The sequence below is a fragment of the Pipistrellus hanaki genome, assembly GCF_964339955.1.
Source record: "Pipistrellus hanaki genome assembly, chromosome: 2".
Classification (NCBI taxonomy): Eukaryota; Metazoa; Chordata; class Mammalia; order Chiroptera; family Vespertilionidae; genus Pipistrellus; species Pipistrellus hanaki.
Genome location: NC_140504.1, coordinates 62,443,516 through 62,461,244, shown reverse-complemented (window position 1 = coordinate 62,461,244; position 17,729 = coordinate 62,443,516). Strand labels below are relative to the sequence as shown.

General features: G+C 37.6%; 2 protein-coding genes across 2 annotated transcripts in view; both read right to left on the bottom strand.

The window, feature by feature from the left end:
• SLC9C1 (solute carrier family 9 member C1) overlaps positions 1–11,035 on the bottom strand; it is a gene marked incomplete at its 3' end in the record, with an annotated part of 101,001 nt that extends 89,966 nt beyond the window's left edge. The window contains exons 1-3 of the mRNA XM_084870410.1: positions 10,987–11,035; positions 9,827–9,927; positions 3,543–3,671 (exon numbers count right to left, since the gene is read on the bottom strand). Of these exons, the coding sequence (XP_084726536.1) occupies positions 3,543–3,641 (99 nt within the window). The 5' untranslated portion in view covers positions 3,642–3,671; positions 9,827–9,927; positions 10,987–11,035. The remainder of the gene's footprint in view (positions 1–3,542; positions 3,672–9,826; positions 9,928–10,986) is intronic.
• The window catches only part of LOC311617582 (histone-lysine N-methyltransferase SETMAR-like), a 485,271-nt gene that overhangs the window by 302,375 nt on the left and 165,167 nt on the right, over positions 1–17,729 (bottom strand). The gene's annotated exons all lie outside the window — the stretch shown is intronic.

Genomic DNA, 17,729 nt, shown 5'->3' with positions numbered 1-17,729 from the left:
GAACACAAATTTTAAAAAGGTGTCAAAAAGAAAAAGAGAAAGAAAATATGATAACAGAAAAAATGTAGGAAAATTGCAGAGGACTATAGAAAATATGAAAATCAAAATTCTGTTATTTTAGGACTGAAAAATCTACCTACCTTCTGCCTACCCACCATCACATTCTACTTTTTCATATTCTACCTGAGATGTCTACTTATCAACTTTATTCCCAAATGGAGTTGGGAAAATGTGATTGTCCTGAAATTATGTATAAGAATTCAGAACTGCACACCCATGTTCAGTTAAATATTATTTACAATACCCAAGACATGGAAGCAACTTTAAATGTCTATCAGTGGATGAATGTGAATGGGTAAAGAAAATGTGATATATATGTATATAATGAAATATTATTTAGCCTTAACAAAAAGAAGAAAATCTTTCCATTTGTGACAATATGGATAGACATTTAGGACGTTATGCTAAGTAAAATAAGTCAGACAAGGAAACACAAATACCATGTGAACTCACTTATATGTGCACCCAAAAGAAAAAAACATCAACTCATGAATACAGAGAACAGATGGATAGTTGTCAGAGGCTAAGAGAAGGGGGGGTTGGTGAAAACGGTGAAGTGCTCAAAAGGTACAATTAGAAAATAAATAAATCATGGGGATGCAATATACAGTATGGTGGCTATAGTTAATACTGCCACATTGCATATCTGTATATTAATTAGACTTATTTTGATGGTCACTTCAAAATATATACAAATATCAAATCATTATGTTACATACCTAAAACTAATATAATGTTACATATATGTCAATTATCTCACTTAAAAATAATAAAATAAAAGAGCAATTATAATCTACACTAAAAGAAAAGATGAAAATTGACCTTAACTTTGTGACACCCACCAGCAAATCAGGATTGAGCATGCAAATTAACCTAACAAAGATGGCAGGTTAATTTGCATACACAGGCTCTGAGAGGCCAGGGGCAGGGTGGGATGCTTGTGTCATCACCATTTCAGGCATTCTGCACTGCCCTAGCAGCTCCATGGGCAGCATGGGAAGGCAGAAAGGCAGCTCTGGCTGGAGTGAAGGCTATGTTGGCAGCCAGGTGAAGGAAGGCCCATTCTTGCAGAAATCTTCATGCATCAGGCCTCTAGTGATTTCATAATAATGATGTGAAATGCTCTTACTGCCTTCTGATAACTTAGTGCTCTCTAATTGTAAGAGACACTCATACAAAATGAATTAGGGAGTGAACACTGGATTCTAGCACAGGAGACCTGGTGCAGGTGCTAGTGCTGAGTGATTAAGCCAATTGATCATACATCATTATATCAATTTTAGAAATGGCAGAACCATGATAGAGTATTTATGTGGCACTACTCAGAGGGGTCTTCTATGGATAAAGCTTGATGGATAGTGAGAAAAAATAAAGGCCCCATAGAACAGTTACTTCTAGGATGGGTAAGTTCTTATTTCTAAGGTTTTAGTGGCCAGGATTGTTATATTACTAACTCCTGTTCAGAGGAATACATTAAAATAGGCTCTGAGACAAGCAGATTGAGGTCCAAATCATTGTCCTTCCATTACATAGCTGATGTTGATACCTCAATAAATCACATGACATGATGCTTACTAAAGTGGCAGCAGCAATTCTGCTTCCTGGAGCCACACCAATGCGTGGTTATCTCCTACTCTGACTTTGAGTGAGTCGTGTGGTTCATTTTGGCTAAAAGGAGTTAAGAGCACATATGTTGCAAGGAGAAACTTGAAATGCACTAGCAAATACCAGCTTTCTCTCTCCTACTGATGGATGTCTGAGACTCTGCACCCACCATGAAGAATCTATAATAATAATAAAAGCATAATATGCTAATTAGACTTGCCAGCCAAACGACCTTCCAGGCATCATTCCAGACATTGGCTGAAGCAGAGGCAGTTAGAGGTGATCAGGCAGGCAGGCAGAATGGTTAGAGGTGATCAGGCAGGCAGGCAAAGTGGTTAGGGGTGAAAAAGTAAGCAGGTGAGTTGTCAGGGGTGATCAGATAGGCAGGTGAGTGGTTAAGGAAAATCAGGCAGACAGAGGGTTAGAGGTGATCAGGCAGGCAGGCAAGTGGTTAGGGGCATTAAGGCAAGCAGGCAGGTAAGCAGTTATGGGTGATCAGGCAGGCAGAGTGGTTAGGAGTGATCTGGCAGACAGGCAGGTGAGTGGTCAGGAGCCAGCAGTCCTGGATTGTGAGAGGGATATCTGACTGCCAGTTTAGGCCCAATCGAACATCCCCCAAGGGGTCCTGGATTGGGAAAGAGTTCAGGCTGGACTGAGGGGACTGCCCCCCTGTGCACAAATTTTGTGCCAGGCCTCTAGTCCTGTAACAACCTCCTAGATGATGAAATATATGTGTGGCAGTGACACCTATTGCCTAAAGCCAACACTACTAGTACCTAGCCAACAGACACATGAGCCATCTAGTTCATCCTCCTTTCTCAGCTGACCTCCAGAGTTGAACAGACTCAGAAGACAGATAGGCAGAAATCACCAGACCAAACTACTTTTATATTTCTACTAGAGGCCAGTTCATGGATTCGTGCACTGGTTGGGGGCATGGCCTAAGGGGATTGGCCTGTTGTGGGAACACCTCTAGTCTGGTCAGCCAAGTGGTTGTGGACCCCACCTTCTGACCTAGTCAGCCAAACAGTGTTCCCACAGTGGGAGCACACTGACCACCAGGGGGCAGCTCCTGCATTAAGGATCTGTCCCCTTGTGGTCAGTGCATGTCATAGTGACTGGTTGACCAGTTGTTCTGGTCATTCCAGTGTTCAGTTGCTGGGCTTTTATATATATGGAGTCTTTTTAATTTCATTTTTTGAGTCATTTTTATGGCCTCCATTTTTCTAGACTCTTTCAAGTATACATTGTTTTAATAGTTTTGCTTCTAATATAGTTTTGCTTCTAATATAATTTTAGGTAATGGCCTTATATTTATACAATTGTTTGTTTGTTTGTTTTTTAATTTGAAAAAAAAATCCACCCCTGCTTAAGATCTGGAGTATTTTGCCTCATGGTCTTTTCTAGGTGAGGTCAAAATCTCACATAATTAGAAAAAAATCACAACAGTTTGTAAATTAGAGTAATAGTTGTTTCTGTAAATATTCTTTGTCTTTTTCTTCTCCATGTGGGTGTGGGGAGTTTTAGAAAGAGAGTATTTATAACATTACTTTTATTAATAAATTTATTTTACTAGACCTAATAGATTTCACAGTAGCTCTCTTAAAGCATGTCAGAGATAAAATCATAACTAGTGTTAGTTCTATCACTCAGATTTTCAACATTATTTTTTCCCATATTTTTTTCCTGAGTATTCAGTTAAGTAGACATTTGTCAAGATATAGCATATTTACTAAAATATAAAGTTTATTTTACACCTTGTACTTTCCCTCTTTCTTCTTTATTTCTTAATTTTGAGCAAAATTTTTAAAAATTTAAACATAGATAAAATGTGGTGGCTCATTAGTGAGTGATATTGGAAAAGAATATTTTCTTACCTGCCAAAATAACTTCTGGAACATGTAAACATCCATGTCAAATGCAACATTAAAGATAGTTACTGGTGTAAATAAATAAAAAAATAATTGTGAATCCATCCATTGTATGGCATCAACATATCTTAGAACCTAATAATATAAAAATAATATGTCATTTACTCATTTATCCATCCTTCTATAAGAATAGACTACACATTAAATACTCTTATCTCCAACAAAAGAGGAAAACGTATATCATAATGTAATAAGTGCTACTGTCTTAACTCTGTCAGATTTTTATACTTTTCCATCAGATTATTACCAATTATAGTGGAAAGTTAATGCATATATAAATGTCCATTTTATCTTTTTAACTAGGAAGTACATTGCATGACCTCTAGAAATATCTAGGAGATTTTCAGGCATATAAGAGGAAAAAAGATATTTCAGACAGATGGATTATCATGCATAAAACCCACAAGGGAGTAAGCAATTATATCAAATTCTAGAAACTACAAATAACTAGCCGTGGCTTATATAGAAGTTGTGTGTGGAAGAATAGCAGTGTGTGGGAAGTTAATGCAGCTTTATATAATTTGTGTTGTTTATCACAAAAATATATATGAATTTTATTCTGGGCATCCATTCAACATCCATTCCGTAAGGAAATACTGAGCACCTACTGAGTTGGGTGAGATCTATGCATGTGGGAGCTGATTCTCATGGTTTCTTGTGCTTCTCAGGTCTTATGAGTGGAGGCATTGGTTGCTTTTCTCCCAGACTATCTTTTCCAGAATATTTGAGTGAATGAAAAGTTTGGAAGATAGACCAAGGTTTCTCTCCAGAGCAAGGGCCAGATTTACTATATTGTTCAGTGTACTAAAGATAATAACTCTTTAGGAGAGGAAAGCTAACTGTGCATCATAAACTATTAAATTCTCTAAGCTCAAGTTTCTTCTCCTGTAATCCAACCCATTGTGTGTGCAGGTTTCGTCTGGCCCTCTCAGTTCTCCCTCTGGGAGCTGGGACTCACGGAACAGGCACAGGAAAACACTGACATTCTGGCTTCTGCAATTGCCCTGAGTGATAGAGTTCTTTTTAGCTGGTCCAGGAGTCGTATAGTTTTTAACAGGATCATGAAACCTTGGCAGTCTAACTTACTGGCTTGCAAGAAGAGTAAAAAATTATTGTCAAATAGTAAAGTTTACAGAAGTACTTAAAATTGATTTTCATCAGTAGTGGGGTTGGAGAATGGACCCCGGAGAGCCCCATGCAGCCCTGCTGGCTTAGTTACCATTACACCAGGAGGAGAGCAGCAGCTGCCCAGCTATGCGGCTGGCCCAGGTCACCATCACAGCAACCAAGAACAGAGGAGTGGAGACCCAGCAGCTGCCCACCACCCCAACTCCTTCAGCACTGCTGACACCACAGGGCAGTGGGGCAAGGAGCCCTGACCTGGAGAGCCTGACATCAGTGGTGCCTGTAGTTGGGGACAAGAAGGTCTTTGCAGGGAAGATTTGGAAAAAATAAAATGGTTCAATGTAAAAAATGGATATGGTTCTGTCAACATAAATGACATCGAGGAAGATGTATTTGTACATCAGACTGCCATAAAGAAGAATAACCCTCTTACCTAGTACCTTTTCAGTACAGGAGATGGAGAGACTGTGGAGTTTGATATTGTTGAAGGAGAAAAGAGTATGAGGCAGCAAATGTTACAGGCCCTGGTGGAGGAGTTCCAGTGCAAAGCCATAAATATGCAGCAGACTGGAACCATTACAGACGCTACCCACGTGGCAAGGGTCCTCCACACAATTACCAGCAGACTTACCGGAAAAGTGAGAGTGGGGAAAAGAATTAGTGATGAGCCAAGCCGGTGAGGCTCAGTGGTTGAGTATCAACCTATGAACCAGGAGGTCACGATTCAATTCCTGGTCAGGCATATGCCTGGATTTCGGGCTCTATCCCCAGTGTGGGGCATGCAGAAGGCAGCTGATCAATGATTCTCTCTCATAATTGTTGTTTTCTCTCTCTCTCCTTACTTCTTTGAAATCAATAAAAAAATTTTTTTTTAAAAAAAGAATGAGTGATGAGAGAGTGATCCTGAAGGCCAGGCCCAACAGTGCCCACCCTCCCACTGGCCAGGGTTCCCACCTTAATCCATGAGGAGACCCTATGGGTGTCAACTACGGTATTCCAACCCTCCTGTGCAGGGAGAAGTGATGGAGAGTGCTGACAAGCAGGGTGCAGGAGAACAAGGCAGACCAGTGAGACAGAATATGTACTGGGGCTATAGACCATGATTCCACAGGGACCCTCCTCACCAAAGACAGCCTAGAGAGGACGGCAATGAAGGAGATAAGGAAAATCAAGGAAATGAGACCCAAGGTCAGCAGCCACCTGAAAGCCTCAATGTCTGCACTGACACAACTTCAATTACTGATGCAGAGGTCCAGAAAACCCTAAACCACAAGATGATTAAGAGACAAAAGCAGCTGATCCACCACCCAAGAATTCGACCCCCCTGGAAGCTGAGCAGGGCCAGGCTGAGTAAATGCAGACTTACCACCTCTCCCAGACTATCTTTTCCAGAATATTTGAGTGAAATAGTATAAGGTTTAGTCATCCAACAAGAAGAAATGAATATAAAATTCCAGCAGTAAGAAATGAACAAAAGATTGGAGCTGAAAATCTTAAGTGCTTGCTTTTTGCCACTGAACAGATAACTAGAACTATCTATGCAGTATGGGGTTTTTATAATTTTTTCCTAAAGATGTCTCTTTTTGGTGATGACAACATGTGTTTTCTGTTGTTGTTGTTGTTTTTAAGTCTGATTTTTCTCTTTAAAGGTTTTTAAATTGTTTCATATTTGGTCAGGTTGAGTTTTAAGAACCTCATTTTCAATTTGTAATAAAGGTTTACAACTTGATTTTTTTAAAAAAGTCAACAAACTTCCATGAAGGTCATAAGTAATTGCACTTAAAATTGCTTTGTATCAAAATCATATGGTTATAAAACCTATTCATGACAAAGTAGTGATCTGCTTTTGTTTTTCCATGAGTACATGTTTTCCATCATTTTTTTACATCCCTGGTTAAATTTGTTTGGGAAAGTCAATCATTTTCATACACATTTTCATTCATATTCTGACTGACTGAAGTAGGTGTTGGCAAAATATTGTCCCTAAGTCAAAATTTCTCAATGCCTGTTTTGTAAATAAAGTCTTATTGGAACACAAGTCATGACAATTCACTTACACATTTTCTATGAAAGTACAGCTGCCTTTGAACTACAATGACAGATTTGAGTAATTGTGACAGAGATTATATGGCCTACAAAATATAAAATATTTATATAGAATAAATGAAATTGTCATTATTCACAGATGACATGATATTATACATAGAAAACCCTAAAGATGCCATCAAAAAACTATTAGACTTAATAAATGAATTCAGCAATGTAGCAGGATACAAAGTTAACACCCAGAAGTCTATGGATTTTTTTATACACCAATAATGAACTCACAGAAAGAGGAACTAAAAACACAATTCCATTTGCCATTGCAACAAAAAAATTTGAGATACCTAGGAATAAATTTAACCAAGGAGGGAAAGGACCTGTACTGAGAAAACTATAGGATGCTGAAAAAAAAGATAGAGGAAGACATAAACAAATGGAAAAATATACCATGTTCATGGATTGGTAGAATTAAAATTTCCATATTATCCAAAGCAATTTATAAATTTAATGCAATCTCCATTAAAATACCAATGGCATACTTGGCAATAGAACAAACTCTCCAAAAATTCATCGGGAATAAAAAAAGATCCCAAATAGCTGCAACAATCTTGAGAAAGAAGAACAAAGTTGGAGAGATCACAATACCAGATATCAAGCTATACTACAAAGCCACTGTTCTCAAAACTGCCTCGTACTGGCACAAAAACAGAAATATAGACCAGTGGAACAGAATAGAGAACCCAGAAATCTACATAAGCCATAATACTTAATTAATATTTGACAAAGGAGGCAAAAGTATACAATGGAGTCAAGACGGTCTCTTCAAAAAACGGTGTTGGGAAAATTGGACAAATACTTGCAAAAAAAAAAATGAAACTAGACCACAAACTTACACCATACACAAAAATAATCTCAAAATGGACAAAGGACTTATATGTAAGATGGAAAACCATAATAATCTTAGAAGAAGCCATAGGCAGAAAATAGCAGACATTTGTCGTAGCAATATCTTTACCAGCACAGCTCCCAGGGCAATGGAAACTAAGGAAAAAATTTAAAAAATGGGATTACATCAAAATAAAAAGCTCATGCACAGCAAAAGAAAGCCCACTGCATGGGAGAACATACACTGAGTGGCCAGATGATTATGATCTCTGAACACATAATAATCTGGCCACTCAGTAGATATCCTATATAATAAAAGGCTAATATGCAAATTGTCCCCTCAACCAAGAGTTCCCCCAGCAGGCAGGCTGACCAACTGCCCATGCCCCCCCACCCTGGCCAAGCTGGCCAGACCCTACCCATGCACGAATTCATGCACTGCCTCTCTCTCTCTCTCTCTCTCTCTCTCTCTCTCTCTCTCTATATATATATATATATATATATATATATATATATATATATATATATATATATATATATATACTGAGTGGCCAGATTATTATGTGTTCAGAGATCATAATAATCTGGCCATTCAGTGTATTTGCCAATAATATCTCCAATAAGCATTTAATCTCCAAAATTTATAAGGAACTCATATGACTTAACAAAAATAAAGATAAATAACCTAATCAAAAAATGGGCAAAGGACCTAAATAGACACTTTACCAAAGAGGACATACTGAAGGCCAGGAGACATATGAAAACATACTCAATGTCACTAATAACCTGAGAGATGCAAATTAATACAATAACGAGATACCATCTTACACCTGCCAGAATGGATATAATCAACAAATCAACAAAAGACAAGTGCTGGAGAAGATGCAGAGAAAAAGGAACCCTGGTACACTGCTGGTGGGAATGCAGACTGGTGCAGCCACTGTGCAGAACAGTATGCAGTTTCCTAAAAAAAACTAAAAATGGAACTCCCATTTGACCCAGTGATCCCACTTCTAGGAATACATCCCAAGAAACTAGAAACACCAACCAGAAAGGATATATGCACCCCTATGTTCATAATAGCACAATTTACAATAGCTAAGATTTAGAAACAGCCTAGGTGCCCATCAGCAGATGAGTGGATTAGAAAACTGTGATTCATCTACACAATGGAATATTAGGTTGCTGTAAGAAAGAAGGAATTCTTACCATTTGCAACAGCATGGATGGAACTGAAGAGCATTATGTTAAGTGAAATAAGCCAATCAGAGAAAGATAAATATTACATGATCTCACTCATTTGTGGGATATAATGAACATCATAAACTGATAAACAAAAATAGATACAGAGACAAAGAAGCATCAAACAGACTTTCGAACTATAGCTGAAAGGCAGGGGAAGGTGGGGGTTGAGAGATCAATTGAAAGACTTGTATGCATGCATATAAGCATAACCAATGGACACAGACACTAGGGAGTGAGGGAATGTGTTGGGGATTGGGGGGGGGGAGTCAATGGGGGAAAAAGGAGACATATGTACTACCATTTGTAATACTTTAAACAATAATAAAATAAAATAAATGAAAAAGCTCAAAAGAAATATTTACTTTTACAGAAAAAGATTGTCACCGACCATTGGGTCAGATGACTATTGTGTTAATAATGCATTCTATATCCTTTATAGTAAGTATATTCTCTCTCCTCTGACACCAGCTCTTCCCAGCTATTTAGTAATACTAGAGTTGTCTGGACTATATAGTTTGCCTTGCTCCTTGCTTCCAATGTCAGCTACAAGGTTCTATGTATTTTTCTTTATATATTCCAAGCCAGGCACAATTAGAGACTAGCCTCTATTCTAATGGAAGTCCAATTGAAACATTCCTAATTGAGGCAATACAGTGTTGTTGCTGTTTTGTTAGAATTCTCTTGCTATGAGAGTTCTCTATCAGCAGCTCTAAGTCACTCTGGGCTTCTATTTTGTTAACCAATTCTCATCTAAGCTTCGCTTTTCCACACCCAGCTACTTTTCCTACACATCTGATGTTATCCACATCCTAAGCACTTATCAAATGGCAGAACAGTGAAGAGACAAGAATTTTAACAATCCCCTTGAGCCATATTTTTATTTATATCAATCTTAACTATAGAAAAAAATAATCATATTTACTTATACACACCTGGTCAGTTGCAAAACTGAGTATTTCAAAACTGCATCCAATTAAAAATAGTATAACAGGGAGAGGAATTATAAAATCCTTCAAGTGTAGATTCAAAATTGCTGCAAAAAAGTAGTTATTAAAAAGCAGTAAAATATTACATTTTTACGAACTTATATGAATTCTTAACAGTGAAGACAATGAAATACTGATCCATTACTCACTTCCTATATTCCTGTATTTGAAACCCTCTTTCACACTTAAGCACACAGAATCAATGTAATTACTAATCCACTAGATTCTTGCTTGACCTGTTCTATGAAGTATATTACTTCTTTAGAATCATTGGTTCTTGGGTTACTATTAAAATATCTATAGCAGTTTGTTTACACACTACAAATTGAGTAGCTTCTTTGGCAATCCTGCAATAAGAGGTTAATAAAAACTACACTTGAGTGAAATCTGACTGATTCACAAATAGTAATGAGTAACTAGCTATAATAATTATGTCAATGAGAAAAAACTAGCTACTTATTACTAGTTAACTATTATTGATACATAATAAAAAGCATCAATACTTAACTTTGTTAATAATTACTAAAAAGTGCAATAAACAATATTACAGTACTTTCTTCAGTTAAATGTTTTCCTCTTCTTTTGGTTTCTACAGCGTTCTTTTATTGTCATAAGAGATAGAAATAATTTATCACTTGCACAAAACCAGTGGGACACCATACCCAGTGGTTAAAAAGTAACTTAACAATTCATACCTATCACTTTGAAATTCTTTGTCCAAGTAAAGAAAACAGTAAAAAACAGCTATCTTTAAAACGTGAATGAAACTATAGTTTATGATAATACAGATTTAAAAATCCCCTAACCCTTGATTTTCTACTTACCTGTTTCAATTCTCCCCATCACTTAAATCTACTCAGTACCTAGTAACTAAGAAAGTGGGAATATTTAACACAATAAAGGTGAAGAATAAGGTTGAGATTTTACATGTTTCTTCTCAGGGACAGATTATTGTTGGATTCACTTAACTGAAAATCTGGGAACAAAGGTATGAATTTAGGACCAAAGTTCTGATTTCCTACTACTGCTACTTTTTAAAAATTCTATATGGTGGCATTTACAAATCCATCCATAGAATAAACTAAAATAAAGAGAGTTGCACCTACCTCCAATTGTGCAGACCGAAGCCACTATTAGAATGATTTCAGGGAGGTCCTGAGGATAACTGCTGGTCTTGTTCTTGAAAAATTCTGCCAAACTGTCACCAAATCCTTTGTTATGGAAAGTGTCACTAAAATTAGTGAAAGTCATGTCCGTCCTGTTGGTTCTCACAGACCATCTGAATCCAACTCGAATCACGCTCTGCAAAACTCACACAGGGTCAAAGGAAAGTAAGGTTTGCCTTCTTGGTGGCTTTCTAATGCTTTTCTTTAATGACAATAATTTAAAAAACAACCTTTATTTCTCCTTAATTATTTCTAGTGGTATTTTAGGGTCTGCCAAAATTTGGGATGCCTCCCATACCCATCATGCTTTCCATTTATATTAGATTAAAAAAAAAAAGGGGGGGGGGAGACAAACCCAAGTGATAGAGATTAGCCAGGGTCACCCCATGTTCACTCAGCATTACTCGCCTGGCATCTATCCAACTGCCTGACAAGCTTTCCCACCTAACTTGCGGCCGGGACCACAAGTTGGTGCATACCACTTAGCTTTGGGGATGGACAACCGAGGGGTTTGTCCTCAGCTTCCCTAAGCCTCTGGAAGTATGTTCATGGCAGCTATCCCAGAGGGGGTAGCAGGATGGGAGGAGTATCTATTCTTTTGTTGTTCTATCCAGACAGAAATTAATAGATTCTGATGATACTCAATCATAGCCTTATTTTCTCCCATTTGGAGCACTAATGGGTCAAGTTTCCCCCAACTTTAAGAGATCCATACAGCAACCAAGAACATAAGAAAATATTGAAACCAAAAGGATTTAAAATGGAGGGCGGGGGGTGTTGCATGTTCTGTTTCATTGTTACTTCTTAGATGAGGAACAACAAGGGCTTTTTTATGTCTTAGTTCGAAGGGATAGATAGTAGCTGCAGTCTGCAATCCCACCTGCTCCCGCGGTAAGGAAAGTTTTACATCGGGGCTCTCAAACTTGCTGAAGGATATTCTTCCAATTCTTTCTCTCCTGACAATGGCTTAACATTTTCTACTGTCCACTATTAGCATCTGACCTGGCTGTCTTGCAAAGTCATCAATTAAACTTCTCATAATCCAGCAATGTCTATTCAGTTTCAAATATATACATATATTACTACAATAGTATATGCTCTTTTCTGATCACAATATTTTTAAAGAGAAAATTAAATGCATATGTGCTTATTATAAAAACTTTTGACATAACTATATAAACAAACATTTCAAAAACAGAAAACCATCAAGTTATGTCATCTAGTGGCTCTTATATGTTTTCTTTACATAGTTGGGTTCATCCTTATATAATCATACTTTATGCTCTTTCCCATTGGTATCTATCAGCCTCATCAAGGAGCCTTGTGAACAGCATTAACCAAGGTTGTAGCATGTTAACACCAGTATAAAAGTGCCCACTCTGGTCAGACAGCCTGCATGCCAAGGCCTGATGAGTTGCTGCTTGCAGGGTGAGAGACTGAGCAACATAATTCAGTGCTGTTGACCTCCGTTTTTCAACCTGTATAGCTTTTAGTCTGTGTCTTCTATCTCTCTTCCTATATGTATTATTTTTATTTGGAATCACCTGGGGAGCTATAATAATAGTGGTGCCTGGGTCTTAGCAGTCTTGAAATCAGTCTTGAGTTGCAGTCTGTACTCCCCAGGCAATTTTAATAGCTAGCCACGGTTAGGGTCCACTATGATTCACACAATGAAAAGGCAACACTGCTCAAACTTTTCAATATTCCAGAGTTGCAGAAATCTCTTTCACGACCCGCTTGGAAAGAGTTCCAATTCAGGGTTCGGTTTTTGGAGAAGAGCCGCCCACAAATGAAGACACTTGAGTGAAATATGGTAGCAATCATACTTGGGTAAAAACTACTGTTTGAATTTTAACCCTACTATTCTGACTTCGACCTTCACTTACTTGCTTTAAATTGACTTTGGACAATTTTGGATAAGAATCTGTATCTTATTAAAAAAAAATACTGGTTTGTCTTAAATTACAATATAGGTTTCCAATAAAATAGATAATGGTTAAATTCCCTTTGTGTGGAATTCATTCATGACTGCCCTCTCAGAAATGGCATGTATGTTTGTCTCAACAGTCAGTCTTTTGAAATTCTTTCTCAGGAGTGGAAGTCAAACTAATTCACCCTGTCTCTGAAAATGGGAGTTCTTTCTCCCTTTAAAAACATGTTTTTATTGATTTTAGAGAGGAAGGGAGGAGAGAGAGAAACATCCATGGGCTGTCTCCTGCTCTTGCTTAAAGGTTTATGGCAGATAAACAACTAGGATTAGCTGATCTTCTCCGTAAACTCTCCCACCACACAACAAGGCAGCCTCTTGCTCACAGACTCTGAAGGTGGGTGGTCTGTTGCCCTGCCAGTTCAGCTTCACTCATTCCTGCCTCAGCTCCAGCTCAGCTCCTGGCACCTGAGGAGAGTCACCGCAGCACCAGTGTGCTTTCCTCACAATATCTCACTAAAGAAAGAGAAGGGACGCAAGCCAAGTGACTAATTAGGAAAGTGAATATAGGAAGTTATTGGAGCATGGGGCAGGGGGTAAGGGACAGACATTCCAACTGGGAGATTGGTTGATCTCTGGGAAAGTCCCAGCTGCCAAAGGAAAGGTGGAAACTCCAAGAGGTGAGAGATGGCTGAGTCCCTAACTGGAATTCATTTGTTCCTCTCAGAGGGAGGCTGAAAAAGAAAGTGCCAGAGTGGAAGGGCAACTTCCAGAAGGGGAACTAGGAATGGCTCACCACCCAAAGCTTCAGGAGGAATATGCTGTGGTATGTAGATGAGAAGTGGAGGTTCGCTATTTGTTCACCCCAGAACAGTCACAACCAACTGCACAAGCTCGCTGACAGTTATTTGCTCCAAGCCCCGCCCCCTGGTCTGCACTCATTGGCTTTGAGTTTATAACCCCAGATTTGATTGGATGATGAAATACAGTCCTCAAAGGTGTTAGCATTATCCTCTGTGTACACTTAACGCAACCTTTGAATATTTAAAGTATGTTGCTATATTTCTTAAATAATCAACGGTGAAAATGAGTCTCCAGAAGTTTTCTTGCTGTTTTGATTTAAAGCTTTGGAATAGTGAATTTCTAACAAAAAGCTCATGGACACGGTTTTCCCAGAATTCTAGTAGCAGTGAGTTTTCTGAATAAGAAGATAGGATGGTAGAGATTTTGAAATGTCATAATGCAGGTCACTGTTAGGAAAACAAAACAAAGCAAAACAAAAAAGCTATTTTGGGCATGTAGGAGAATGGAATCAAAACACACAGGGTGAAATTTCATGTCTGGGTCATTTATTGGGGAAATTTTTATTAATAATGATATACTCATTTCTTTTTCTAAGCATAATATGTAAAGGTTTTTACAAATATTATCATAGAGCCAAATTTCATATTCCCACTCTCATCAAAATATTTTGGGGACATTTTTTTGCATTGATTTTGAAATCTAGATACTTCTTTGGCTTGTGTGAGATCATTTAGTATAATTTTACTCACACAAGATCTGTGTGAAGCTATTTTTATCCTTATGAGGGAAAAATGTGCAGAGAAGAGAGGTCAAAAAATGGGAAAGTGAAAGGTGAACCTACCAAAGAAGTAAATGCTAAAGAATCTAATTAAATTATCTTCCCAGCTCAAAAGGAAGCATTCACAGCCTTCATATGTGGCCTTGTGGTGGCCACAAAGATTTTGTGGAAGGAAATGCTCATCACAATGTTAACAATGTAAATGCACTTGGGGAGTGGTCAGGCAAGGAAACAAGGAAATATTTTTAAAACTGATAGACTGCACATGCTTTAATGAAATAAAAGTTGAGATTGCTTATGACTAACTTACTATTAGATGAAAATATAAGGATCACTTGCAAGATATCTTTTGTTAGATCTATAATTAGATTAACAATGAAACAATCTCTATATACACTTGTGAGAAACAATCACTAAATACACTATATAAAAAATATACTATTTTGGAGGCACATGTACACGTAGTCCATAACATATATCATTTCATTTCAGCCTGAAGGTGTCCTTTTAGTATTTTTGTAATGCATATCTGCTATTAACACATTCTATCAATTTTGTTTTGTTTTGTTTTTACCTGGGAATGCTTAAATTTTCCTTCACTTTTGGTGAATAGTCTCACCAAATATGAAATTCTTTGTTGATTTATTTTCTATTAGGCTTTCAATATGCCTTCTTAACTCCAAAGTTCCTGGTACAAACCCACTATTAATGTTATTGAAAATCTTTTGTGCATATGAGTTGTTCTCTCTTGCTGCTTTCAAGATTCTTTCTTTGTCTTTTACAGCTTAATTATGATAGGTCTATCTGTGGACCTCTGTGTTTATTCTACGTAGTTTGCTGATCTTCTTGGATACATAGGCTGGTATTTTTCATCAAATATGGGAAGTTTTCAGCCGTCATTTCTCCAAATATTTCTACCCCCTGTCTGTCTCCCCTCTTTTTCTGGAACTCTCATTATAAGTATGGTGGTATACTGATAGTGTCCCACAGGTCTCTGAGGATCTGCTCATCTTCTTCAATGTTTTTGCTATTGTTCCTCAGACTGGATAATCTCAATTGATCTATTTTCAGGTTTACTGATTTGATTTCCTGCCTGCTCAAATTGTCATTTAGCCCATCTAGAGCACATTTTAAAAAAAAATGATTGTACCTTTTGAGTCCAGAATTTTTTTTAAAAAATATATACTTTTGGTTAATTTCAGAGGGGAGGGGAATCAAACGGTGACCTCCTGGTTCATAGGTCAATGCTCTACTACTGAGACACACTGGCCAGACTAGTCCAGGATTTTTATTCATTCCATATATATATATATATATATATATATATATATATATATATATATATATAATTGATTTTTTTACAGAGAGGAAAGGAGATGAATAGAGAGTTAGAAACATCAGATGAGAGAGAGAGACATCCATCAGGTGCCTCCTGCACACCCCCTCCTGGGGATGTGCCCGCAACCAAGGCACATGCCCTTGACTGGAATCAAACCTAGGACCCTTCGTCTGCAGGCGGACGCTCTATCCACTGAGCAAAACCGATTAGGAATCATTTTTTTTTTTATGGTTTCTATTTCTTTATTGATATTTTATGTTTGATGAGACATCATTCTCACACTTTCCTTTAATTCTTTAGATATAATTTCCTTTAGGACACTGTGCTTTTTTAAAGTTATAGTGCTGTGTTTAGATTTTTATTACTTACAAGAAAAGAATCAGAGACTGAGTCTTGACTTCAATAGACTCTTCTGTTTCCCATCACAGCAGTGCTACTCACTGACTCAGAGGGTAGGCACCTAATCCCAACATCTCTTTTTTCACAATGCATCTTCCTCTCTCTCAGGAATGGCTCCCAGCACCAGAGGTAATAGATTCATAGTTTCCTTTCCCATTGGGAACTGAGTGATTTTTCTGCCTCATTAACCAAAACAATTCTCATCTGGGTAGTGAACTTAGAATGTGAGCTTAGAGGCTGAAATTTAGATAGAGGAAAGGTTTGTCTTAAGGGAAGATAGGGAAGGAAGACCCAACACCTAGAGTCATAGGAATACTGGTGAGGGGTGGGAATGGGGCTGCAATTATCCATGCCAAAGGAGAAACTTGTTTCTTCTGAGGCAGAGCAGAGGAAAAAGTTATGAGAGGGGAAGGTGATTTTGTACAGGGATTCGTGAGTGACAAAGGGGAAAAAAGAAGGCTATTATCCCAAATGTGTCCTGTGTGTGCTTGTGAGTGTGTACAAGTGTGTGTGTGTGTGTGTGTAGGGGGGATGTATTATGACTATATGATTGTGAAATGAAGGCTGTTTAATGATTTTACTCCAGAGAAGGCAAGCCCAACCTTACTTCTCTGAGGACAGTATTTGCTCCAAATCCCAGCCCTGGCTTTAATCCCCATCCCTGGGCTATTTGGCTAATAAGTAAGTGTAAGTCTGAGATTCTGGATAAAGATTGCTACCCTACCTTGTAGCAGAACATACAGTCCAAAGATCACTGATCTTTATACCAGGAATAACAGACGTGCAAGAGGAATAAAATCTTCGCTTTCAAACGGATTGTTCATGTTAAAGTGCACTCTGAACTTTAATGAAAGAGACTGTTGTAATGAATGGGCACTGTTTTTCAGAATCTCAGCAGGAGGTAGACATTCTTGGGAGGCTGGTATGAGTCTGTGTGCATGAAATATCAATAGGCATATGGCTGGGTTAGAATTTAAAGGAGAAAAATAGAAATCAAAAGCATCAGGAGAGGGCTTTCTCTAAAGTTGTGTGTAGAGAGAGAAGTTTATAAGATGAAAGTAATGTGCTTGTATTTTTTTTCTCACTTATATGTGTTAATAGTATTTAATTTGAAACTTCCTATTTAAAATTTTTTTTCTACTTCAGTTGTTTAAGAAGTAGATTGTAGGTATGTAGATGCCAAGAGAAGTGATTTTTAGAAACTTAGCCTAGGAACTCATAGAGCAGCCTTATCACTCAGTCTTAGATACCTATATAAATAATAGGACACAAAAGAATGGGAAAGGTTAGTAACACATCCAAAAGAAAAGCTAATTAAATTTTCTTTAAAGCCAGCAGGTAAGATTTTAGAATCTATGTATTAATGACATGACAGTTACAAAATAGCAAGCAGATATGTTTAAGAAAATTATATGCATAGAACTAAGATTTTGAAA